This window comes from Octopus bimaculoides, chromosome 2, assembly GCF_046866305.1.
Source record: "Octopus bimaculoides isolate indiv1 chromosome 2, ASM4686630v1, whole genome shotgun sequence".
Lineage (NCBI taxonomy): Eukaryota > Metazoa > Mollusca > Cephalopoda > Octopoda > Octopodidae > Octopus > Octopus bimaculoides.
In genome coordinates this window covers 129,826,457-129,838,956 of record NC_142929.1, presented here as the reverse complement: position 1 = coordinate 129,838,956, position 12,500 = coordinate 129,826,457, and the positions used below count along the sequence as shown (strand labels likewise).

General features: G+C 37.2%; 1 protein-coding gene across 1 annotated transcript in view; it reads left to right on the top strand.

Annotated features, from left to right (window-relative positions):
• The window catches only part of LOC128247092 (uncharacterized), a 201,772-nt gene extending 191,478 nt beyond the window's left edge, over positions 1-10,294 (top strand). The window contains exons 34-36 of the mRNA XM_089338070.1: positions 1,172-1,298; positions 7,824-7,983; positions 10,083-10,294. Of these exons, the coding sequence (XP_089194196.1) occupies positions 1,172-1,298; positions 7,824-7,983; positions 10,083-10,096 (301 nt within the window). The 3' untranslated portion in view covers positions 10,097-10,294. The remainder of the gene's footprint in view (positions 1-1,171; positions 1,299-7,823; positions 7,984-10,082) is intronic.
• Positions 10,295-12,500: the final 2,206 nt, after the last annotated feature.

The window sequence follows — 12,500 nt, the reverse complement described above, 5'->3', positions numbered from 1 at the left end:
GGTATAAACAAACTTGTAACTTGTTGGCAAAAATGTGTTGATTGTAATGGTACTTACTTTGATGAATGAAATTTCCGCATTGTTGAAATATATGAATTTCATGTTTCAAAACGTTGCTTACTTTTTGCTCAGCCTGAAGGCTTCATCGTCATTTTAATCTGCTTTTCATGCTGACATTGGTTGGACAAGCTGATGTCAACATATATCTGGAGGGCACAGCTCTTCTAGATGGTCCAAAGGACCTCATCTTACTCCTATTTCATTTTTGGAATGGCTGGATGCCCTTCCTAGTACTTTACATGTTTATATATATATATTGTTGTATTTGGGGATGGTCATGTTGCCAGTTTAGTCAATAAAAACACACGCACTATATATTTGGTGTTAATCATCATCATCATTAAGGCAGTGAGCTTGGAGAATCATTAGTGCATTGGAAATAATGCTTAGTGGTATTTAATCTGGCTCTTTACGTGTTAAGCTCAATTCCTGCTGAGATCAACTTTGCATTTCATCCTTTTGAGGTCGACAAAATGAAGTAGCAACCAAATACTAGGGTCAATGCAATTGACTTAGCCCCACCCCAACAGCAGGTCTTGTGCCAAAATTAGAAAGGTTCTCATTATAATTCTGCTTGTTACTTCTGTCAGTATGTTACCATGTGTGTTATGCTCTGCTGGGCAGTTATCATTACAAATTGGTATTATTATTAAAGCAGGGAGCTGGCAGAATTGTTAGCATACTGGATAAAATACTTGGTGTCATTTCTTCCAGCTTTATGTTCTGAGATCAAATTCCACTGAGGTTGACTTTGCCTTTCATCTCTTCTGGATTGATAAAGGAAGTACTAATTGAGCACTGCAGTCAATGTAATCAATTAACTCCACCCACAAAATTTCAAGGCTTCTACCTATTGTAGAAAGTATTATTATTATTATTATCATTATTATCATTATTATTATTACTAACAAAAATACAGACCTCTGGGTGGTTTTCTGCTAGTTGTTATTATGTTTTGGCTTTTCTTTAATTTATACAAGCTGTACCCAAGTCTAAACCAGAGACTGATTATTATTGTTGTTGATGTTTATATTGTTATTTTGTAATTTCATTATATTAATAACAAATTAATATTATATTACAATGTGTCTAAACTATAAAACTCTTACAGACAATTTCCTCCAGTATTTGTGAAGGAACTCCCCAGACTTTTGGAGGCTCAGATTGGTGAAGATACAAAAATGACTTGTGTTATACGCTACATTGTTAAAGTTGAATGGAAGAAAATGGGCAAAAAGGTATGTAACTGATTGAAAAGATTTTAAACAATTTCCAGATTCTTTAGACCTATCAATCAAATGCTGTAAAGATGAGAATATGATAAAGATGGTTGAAAATGGTTGAAAATAGATAGTGTGATCCAACCATAAATGCTGTAAAAAGACAGGAGGTTGAAATGAGAAGGACATGGAAGTTGCATACAGCAATGAAGGCAACTTCCCGAGAAGGGAAATAACTAAAATGCAAAAAAGAATGACTTATACAAGGTGGATAGAACTTTACTATCCTTGAGATAGACTATGACTGGTGGCATGATAAAATGCATTCAGACTATGCTGTAATATGATTATTGATAAGAAGAGCATCCGGCAGTAAAAGATTGCGTTAGAAAACATGGAATGTAGAACAACAAATATCAGGAGTTTTCTTTGTTGATGTGAGCATCAGATGGCAAAGAACTGTCAAATGAGGTGAAGCAATACATCAGAATAAGCTATATATATATATATATATATATATACCAGTGTCGCCTTCCTGGCACGTGAAAAAACATTCGAGCAAGGTTGTTACCACTGCAGCTGGACTGACTCCTGTGCAGGTGGCACGTAAAAAACACCATTTGAGTGTGGCCATTGCCAATACCGCCTGACTGGCCTTCGTGCCAGTGGCACGTAAAAGCACCCACTACACTCTCGGAGTGGTTGGCATTAGGAAGGGCATCCAACTGTAGAAACTCTGCCAAATCAGATTGGAGCCTGGTGTAGCCATCTGGTTCGCCAGTCCTCAGTCAAATTGTCCAACCCATGCTAGCATGGAAAGTGGACGTTAAACAATGATGATGATATATGTATATATATTAGGTTATTGATAACAGCTAGAAAAAGGAGCTTCTTTTCCATTCACCAGAGTCAATGGAGCTTTGACCAGAAGGAGCTGATATCATCAAACGGTGTTTTGGCCCTGAACCTTAACACACTCCCATTGGTGGGTCAGCATAGATGGGCAAATCTCTGCTCATTATCTCCTCACATGCATGCCCAATACACGTTCATATTTGTATGTGTGTATATATATATATGTTTGTGTGTTTGTATACACAGACATAAATGCGTGTGTGTATATATATATATATATATATATATATATATATACACACAGTTATGGTGTGCATATACATATATATATGGATGTGTTAAACATCCAATTCACTGGTATGTCAGTTGAATACCATATAAATATTGGTATAATGTAATTATAACGATAAATTAAATAGATAGATACTATTGACAATCCAATAATTTATTTATATTACAATATTACATGATATACTATGAATATAATATAACATAACATAATATTATATAACATAAACAATTAAAAAAAACATTAAAGGCCAACAAATTGCTTCGACTTATATATATTTTTTCTGATATACATACATAATAACAATTCCTTCAGGAACTGTTATTATGTATGTATATCAGAAAAAATATATATAAGCCAAAACAATTTGTTGGCCTTTTATGGTTTTTTTAATTGTTTATGTTATATAATATTATGTTATGTTATGTTATATTCATAGTATATCATGTAATATTGTAATATAAATAAATTATTGGATTGTCAATAGTATCTGTCTATTTAATTTATCTTTATATATATATATATATATATATATATATATACATATATCATCATCATCGTTTAACGTCCGCTTTCCATGCTAGCATGGGTTGGACGATTTGACTGAGGACTGGTGAAACCGGATGGCAACACCAGGCTCCAGTCCGATTTGGCAGAGTTTCTACAGCTGGATGCCCTTCCTAACGCCAACCACTCAGAGAGTGTAGTGGGTGCTTTTACGTGTCACCCGCACGAAAACGGCCACGCTCGAAATGGTGTCTTTTATGTGCCACCCGCACAAGCCAGTCCAGGGGCACTGGCAACGATCTCGCTCGAAAATCCTACAGGAGCCAGTCAGGCGGTACTGGCAACGGCCACGCTCAAAATGGTGCATCTCATGTGCCACCCGCACAAGAACCAGTCCAGGGGCACTGGCAACGATCTTACTTGGCTTGCCGGGTCTTCTCACGCACAGCACATTTCCAAAGGTCTCGGTCCGTAGTCATCGCCTCGGTGAGGCCCAATGTACGAAGGTCTTGCCTCACCACCTCAGCCCAGGTCTTCCTGGGCCTACCTCTTCCACGGGTTCCCTCAACTGTTAGGGTGTGGCACTTTTTCACGCAGCTATCCTCCTCCATTCTCACCACATGTCCATACCAGCGCAATCGTCTCTCTTGCACGCCACAACTGATGCTTCTAATGTTCAGCTTTTCTCTCAAGTTACTTACACTCTGACGGGTATTCACATTGACATTACACATCCAACGGAGCATACTGGCTTCATTCCTTGCGAGCTTACGTATGTCCTCAGCAGTTACAGCCCATGTTTCACTGCCATGTAGCATGGTTGTTCGTACGCATGCGTCATACAGTCTGCCTTTTACTCTGAGTGAGAGTCCCTTTGTCGCCAGCAGGGGTAAGAGCTCTCTAAACTTTGCCCAGGCTATTCTTATTCTAGCAGCTACACTTTCAGCGCACCCACCCCCACTACTAACTTGGTCGCCCAGATAGCGGAAGCTATCGACTACCTCTAGTTTTTCACCCTGGAATGAGATAGAAGTTGTTTCCTGTTTGTTTGCAGTCTTTATTGCACCTGAACATCTGCCACAAACAAAAACTAACTTGCTAGTTAACCTGCCTTTGATGTTGCTGCACCTCGTATGTGTCCATAGCTTGCACCGGGTACATCTTATAGAGTTACTACCTACTCCTTTTCTACATACTGAGCAGGGCCATCTACCTGAAGGGGTTTGTGTTTTATCTACCTTCCTACTTATTAGGATTTTGGTTTTAGCTAGGTTGACTCTAAGGCCCTTCAATTCTAGACCTTGCTTCCACACATGAAACTTCTCCTCTAGTTCTGATAGTGACTCCGCAATTAGGGCAAGGTCATCAGCATAGAGGAGCTCCCAGGGGCAACCTGTCTTGAACTCCTCTGTGATTGCCTGGAGGACTATGGTAAATAATAGGGGGCTGAGGACGGAACCTTGGTGGACCCCTACCTCTACCCGGAATTCATTGCTGTACTCATTTCCAACCCTCACCTTACTGGCAGCATCTCTGTACATGGCTCGCACAGCTCTCACTAACCATTCTTCTATCCCAAGTTTCCTCATTGACCACCAGATAAGGGATCGGGGGACCCTGTCAAAGGCTTTCTCCATGTCAACGAAAGCCAGGTACAGAGGTTTATCCTTAGCTAGGTATTTCTCCTGCAACTGTCTCACTAGAAATAAGGCATCAGTAGTGCTTTTACCTGGCACGAACCCAAACTGCATCTCATCTAAATTGATTCGCTCCCTAATTAGTTGGGCTATGACCCTCTCTGTTACTTTCATAATCTGATCTAACAGCTTGATGCCTCTGTAATTATTTGTATCTAAAGCGTCCCCTTTACCTTTGTAGCAGTTGACTATGATGCTGCTACACCAGTCATTGGGTATGACTCCTTCGTGTATCACCTGGTTCGTAATACGGGTGACTAGGCTATAGCCAACACTGCCAGATATTTTGAGCATCTCTGCAGAGATTCCTGATGGGCCGGGGGCTTTCTCGGTCTTCATACTCTTAATTGCTTTATCTACCCTGGTACTATCAACTCGGATAGCTGGTCCCTCTATTGGGTCGACATACGGCAGGCTCTCTTTCTCCCATTCATTCTCTTTATTAAGCAATCTATCGTAGTGGCATCTCCAGACCTCTTTCTTTGCATCCTCATTTAATGCAAGCGTACCATCATCCATGCGAACACATTTCTCTCCTACAACATCACTATTCTCTCTCCTACACTGTCTTGCAACACGAAATACCTCGAGTCTTTGGTCCTCACGGCGCAGAACATTGGCAAATCTTTCCTTATCTGCTTCCCCTCTGGCTAAATAAACCTGTCGCCTAGCCTCCCTTCTGGCACATTGGTACAATTCCCTGCTACCACCGTTCTTCCAGTCCTTCCAAGCCTGTTTCTTTTGTCTAATAGCCCTGTCTACCTCCTTGTTCCACCACCACGTTACTCTGGGTCGGGAGGGGACCTTACACCACCCACAAATCTGGTCGGTGGCTTTCAACAGGTTGTCCCGCAGAAATCTCCAATTGTCTTCCACGTTGTATGATGCTATATCCCCTTCTATTTCGTTAAATGCTTCAAGTAACTTGTCTCTAAGTCTCTGTCCGTTTGCAGGGTCTTTAAGCTTCCACACCCTTCTTCTCCAAGCCTGTCTAATTCTGGGCACCCATTTTGCCTTGATCCCAAAGTCGCTAACTACTAATCTATGTTGTGGGGTACATTCTTCGCCAGGGTAGGTTTTGGCATTTATAAGCCGCCCTCTTTCCCTATTTCTGGCGACGATGTAGTCGATTTGGCTAGAGTGTCTGCCGGAGCGGTAGGTGACTAGGTGACTGGCAGGTTTCCTGAAGTTGGTATTGCAGACCATAAGATTGGTTGCATCACAGAACTCCAGCAGTCTGGTTCCCTCCTCGTTGCGGGAACCGAAGCCATAGCCTCCATGTATGCCATGGAAGCCCCCAGCACGACGTCCGACATGACCGTTGAAGTCTCCAGCCACAAAGAGAAGGTCCCTGTCACTCGTCGACGAGGTAGTTTGCAAGAGGGTGTCATAGAATTGGTCTTTCAGACCATCTGGTAGCCCCGGTTGAGGTGCATAGGCTGAGATGACAGTAGCTAATCTATGATGAAGCACTAGTCTGATCTTAAGTACTCTGTCACTTACTCTAACGACCTCGATTACCTTATCCACCCATTTCTCCGCTAGAAGTATTCCTACGCCCCCGACCCCGTCAGTGTTCCCTGCCCAGAAAATCTTGTACCTGTGTTCTTTGCCTGTGAGGAACCTCGCAGAACCTCCTCTCCATCTTACTTCCTGGATGCAGCACATATCTACGCGTCTCCGTTCAAGCATCTCAACAATTTCACCAGATCTACCTTTCAGCGTGCCGACGTTGAGAGTGCCAATCCTAACAGTATGGGTGTTGGGGGTGTGGGCCTGTAGCCTGGGAAGGGGAAAAGCAGTGTCGTGTACCTGAAAAGAAAACTTGCAATTGGAAGAATTCATAAGCAAAACAGTACCTACAACCTGCAAACATTTCTCAAACTTAATGCGCTACCCAAAGGTAGGGGAGAGGATGGCCAAGGCCACTAGATAGGTTCCGGGAGACAGCCGAGGTTGACAGGATGACAGAGGAATGAACTTCCGGTGGAGGGGGTGGGATGACAGAGGAATGAACTTCCGGCGGAGGGGGTGGGATGACAGAGGAATGAACTTCCGGTGGAGGGGGTGGGATGACAGAAGAATGAACTTCCGGCGGAGGGGGTGGGATGACAGAGGGATGACAGAGGAATGAACTTCCGGTGGAGGGGGTGGGAGGGCGGGTTACCGCCAGCGAGTAGATAGGGCTCTTAATTGTAGATTTTAAATATTTGAGAGACAACAATGCATAAATCGTAATTTTTAAAAGAGCAATGAATTCTGGGTGATTAGAATATAACGTAGCATGAATTTAGGAAGCTTAGAAAATGAATAAGCATGAATTTAAGACAACAACTGAATTCAATTGAATTTCATGGAGAGAAACAAGATAAATAATAGAGGGCAAACTAAAGCGCGAAGGTATTATGAGATGTTTGAGGCCGTAAATAAATAAATAAAATAAATATATATACATATTGTATGTATGCATGTGCATGCACATGTTTGCATGTATGTATGTATGTATTTATTTGTGTATGTAGGTCTTCTTGATTACTTAATGAATAATTAGCTAAAATATACATTGAAACAAATTTTGATTCTGATACGTAATTCTATAAACAGGATGACTGTAGTGGTTACGTATGGTTATATATAATAGAAGAACATTAAGCTTTACACACATCTAACACAAGTGTGTGCAGAAAACTGATTTTTAAACAAATTGCTGGTGTATACAACCAAGAGAACAAAACCATACAATAAACCCTATCCTTGAAAGCAGAATGCTCAGACCCTTCAATTACGTGCGCACACACACACACACACACACACACACACACACCTATGCAATGTACTAGTCTATTTCAAAATTGTAAAATTGTAAAATTGCAAAAATTACAAATAAAATGTTATAATTAGACTAAGCTGGGATTTCATTGAATACTATATTCTTCTACATACAATCATGCAAACTCTTATATAAATATATATATGTTTGTGTGTGTGTATATAAATATATAAATTATAGTGTATAACGATATATATATATCTGTGTGTGTGTGTGTGTGTGTGTGTGTGTGTGTGTGTGTGTGTGTGTGTGTGTGTGTGTGTGTGTGTGTGTAGTTATACACTCTCATACATTCTATATTGAGTTCCTCTTTAGTCTTGGGTTTATTTTCTAAATACAACAAGCATGTGAATTTCTGTTTCTAGATTGAAAAGGACAAACGTAGACGAATGATCACTGATGACAGTGGAAATTTGACCCTACACATAAAAAATGTCCAAAGCAGTGACTCAGGAATTTATTCATGTATAGCAACTGAAAGTGATGGAACTATCACAGAAACACAATGTGTACTCATAGTACGAGGTGAGTAGGGTATTGTATAAATTTGATGTTAATTATAGCAATCAACACAAAGTCTAAATATCTTGATTTTATTATTTTATTTAAATGTTTCATAATTATATTTCTATATATAAAGATGGTGAGCTGACAGGATATATAAAGATGATAGCATTGAAAGAAAATTCTTTACGTTCTGTGTTCAAATCCCACAGGAGTCAATTTCATCCTTCATCCTTTCAGTGTTGATAAAATAAAGTACTTGCTCAGCACTGGGTTGATAGCATTAACAAACCTTGCACCCTTCAAATTACTGGTCATAAGCCTAAGCTAGAAATGATTATATTTCTCTCAATATGCCAACATCAATTACATCATGAGATGTTTTTGAGATCTTTATCCATAGACATAACATCATCAATTTCATGTATATTCATTTATGATCCTTTTAATTGGAAAAAGACTGTTGGTATTCTTCACTGGTCAAAATTAATTTAATGTTCAATGAAAAAATAAGAACAATGGGCTCTGCTCAAAATTGCACATCTTTTTATTCTTGTGGTACATGTTTCACTTTTAGTTGTTCTAAATAGTGTCTCACAAAGATTTTCTAGACTCAGAGAGAAAGGTCAGTCTTTGAGATGCAGCTTTTGTAATGCCATCATGTCATTGCTAAAAGTATTATTATTACCTAGTGCATTGTTTGTTTTTAAAATCTAATTTATTAAATTTTGATTTAGATGGAACAACAGTTTGAGTTTTAAGTACTTTAGCCAGCTGGTTGGTAACTTTTAACAAAAGAAAAATAATTAATTGGATTTATAATTATCTCTAAACAAATAGAGGGAGAAATGACCTTTAATCTAAGATGTGAGGATCAAACAAATATGTACTGGAGAAGATTAAAAACTTGTAAAGAAAATTTCTCTGCTGTTAGACTTCACAATAAACATTCCATGGTCATTTCATCTTCTTCATAAAGAACAAATAACACTTAAAATATGAACTGTTTGAAACCTTATACATCATTTTGTTTTCATTTATTGGGTTGGAGAAATTGGTTATGCTACGGTCTTTGAAGTACATCTAAGGCCAGTGAGATTGATGTTTCACTTGAATAGTTGCAAGTCAATGATTACAGGAAAGACATGTATAGAATGGTACTCTATAATGCATATAAAATGGACTTAATGCCTCTTGGTTTTTGTAATACAAACTATAGCTTTCCTCTGAATATGAAAAGAAATACAAATGATGCATTTCTTATGGAATCAAAATATAATTTTGGTCATAATTACAATAAAGAAAATCATTATAGTGTATGTGTGTTGGAATATATCATATATTGTATACAAAGTTAAAAATTAATTTAAATCTAGTCCACCAACTTTTTGATACAAACCTGCCTGAGACTGCCTGTGATACCATGGTACAAACTTCTTGTTTTAAATTAAATTAAAACTTATCAAAACTTCAAGCTGATTCATTTTCTAAAAGTCAACCAAATAATGACAGTTATTTTGCTAAATTACTCAATATTTTCAAAATTAATTGAAATAAAATTGGAGTGCTTTAACAGAAATATAACAAAAGCATAACATATTTAATCTGAATGTAATTGGACAATCACTCTACAGTATGTACCTTTCAACCTTCATTACAAACTTCACATGTTCATGATATAGCTTTGAAGTTCCTTGAACTCTTGTCTCTATGACTTAAAATTTGTATTTTGCTTAGTTTGGTTATTTCAATAAGTTGACTAGAACTTTCCAATATTAATTCCAAGAAAAAAAAAAAAAGAAAAAAAAAATTTTGCATATGAGCTATTGCATAAGTTCAGCAAATAAATTTAATTTAAATATTTTAATTTCCTGTGAAAGTCTCTGAGTTAAGATAATGTCCTGTTAAAGTTAATGTGACTCTGAAAGTTATCAAGTGTGGTTGGTTTGAAATACATTAAAAATGGTGTTTCCCTTTGTTCTTCCTAATAAAGAACTGATATTAATGTTAAACATTTACTCATCTGGATGAGATAATAAAATTAGTAGAAAATTTATCTATTTAATTGCCAAAATTTCATCAAACATGATTTCTTGCTCTTTTTCTTTTATTTTTTCTAGGAAAAAAAGAATAATGCAGCTATAATACATCATGGTTTGAAAGTTATAAATTTCAATTTGGATTATTTCCCTTCTATATATATAAATATATATATATATATTCTACCATTCAGTTGTTCAAAGTAATTTGCTTTCCATTTAAACCTTACTCTGATTTTTTTCTTTTATTTTTTTTTCAAACATTTTCTGATTAAAAATTTTAAAATAAAGAAGTCTTTGAGTTCTGACTAAATGATTAATGAATTAAACTTTAATTGATATTAATTTCCAATATTAATTTCACTGTATATTTGAAATACTATCAGTGATCATTGAACATACAAACATTACATATCTGTTGGTTTTTTTCTATTTACTTTTGAAAGTTTTCCAAGTTTACAGCTATTATAATTGAATTTGTATTCACATCTATCTAACATATACTGAGAATCTATAAGAATCCCTAAATAAAAATTTGATAATTCTTATTATTAATACATATATGTATAGTTAAGAAATTCACTTCCCAGCCACATGGTTTTGAGTTCTGTCCCATTGCACAGCGCTTTAAGCAAGAGTCTTTTACCCTAGCCCCAGGCTGACCAAAGCTTTTTGAATAGATTCAGTCGAAGGAAACTGAACAAAGATGTTGTCATATGTAAACATCGTGGAAGTTGACTCATGACCAAGCAAGACCACTTCTTAAACTCATTTCATTCTAAGAAATACTTCATGTTCGGTTTCTTTATTGCTGATGACATTTTATATGACTCTTAAGTCTTGCAAGAAACTACCTGCAAGTCATTCCACATTGATTACAAAGTTTTCAGTAGTAGCCTGACTATCTAATGCTAGGTGAGTCCACTAGCTGACCTACATACTTTGTTAGACAAAGTGCATGAGAGATCCATGTTGGATATCATATTAGTAGATGAGAGTATTTCTGTGACCACACTTGTGGCTGAGTAGGCCTGCATTTGAGGAGCAGACACGACCATATTATTCACACCAAAGACACCCTCTTATGGTTTCTCAGGTTTCACATCTTCAATATATTAACCAGCACATTACATACATACATACATACATACATGCATGCATACATACATACATACATACATACATACGTATCATCAGATGGAAGGATGAGCCTATATGAACAGAAGACTATGTATGGATATGTTAGTAGAAAGCTCTGTGATGATAGTAAAATTGATCATCAAAGCAGTTTATCATGGACCAATAGCCAGATTACTACCTCCCACTTTGAAGGGTATATGTTTGCAATCCAGGGACAGGAAATATCAACCAAGTACCTGATGCACAAAAGGGATAGAGATGCAGGAAAAGCAGTAAAATGTGACAACCAATGCAGACTTTGTGAAGTTCACATTGAAGATATCACCCAAATCATAAGCAGTTGTCTGAAAATGTCATCACAGTATTATCTACCAGTGAGACATGATGTTGTAATTAGGACACTCTATAATGAAATCCATAGGAAGGATAATCCTAAAGACAAAGCAATAAGAACCCACAATATGGAAGGAACCATAGCCACTCATAATAAAAAAGGAATTTCGGTGGAATGTCCCAGTGAAGACCTCAATAAAATGTAGGCACAACAGACCTGATATAATGATTTGGGATACAGAAGAGAAACTGTGCACAGTTGTGGAAATTAGCTGCCCAGCGGATGTTAACATAAAGCTGAAATCAGTGAAAAAGAGAACACTTATGCTGAACTATTGAGAAATCTGCAGATACTCTATCCAGATTACAAGTTCAGATTTATACTTGTAATTATTGGGGCCCTGGAATATGTAACACACTGCCTAAAAACCAATCAAAACCAGAGAGGAGAAAGCTAATTTGAAGACTACAAATCCAATCCATCACTAGAACTGTAAAAATCTGTAAGACTTTCTGGAAGTTTATCATTTAAACATATAAGATCATGTCTAGGTATGCAACTATATGCATGCGAATACATACATAAAACATACAAATCTGCACATACATACATACAAACAAACAAACAAAAATACCCCGATGTTGATATTGAAATTCCAATGAAGGAGCATTGGATCTAGGTTAGAAACTGGTTCTTTCTCTAGTGGCAAGAAATATTGAAATAAACTGAATAATGACATCCATCCATCCATCCATCCATGCATACATACATACATGCATACATACATACATACATACATATGTACATGTATACATGCATCCATACATAACTTTTTATGTGTGCATATTAGTATATGTTTGCATGTGTTTGAGTTTCCTTGTTGTTAAGCATATAATTTTCTTGTTTTTCTTCATTTTGGTTTTGCTGAAGCCTAATGTTTGTTTTTACTATGGCATTTGACTTGATCAGATGTAAACATTTTCATCTTCAATGCAAAAGGACTCTGGTTATACTTGCCTGGTCAA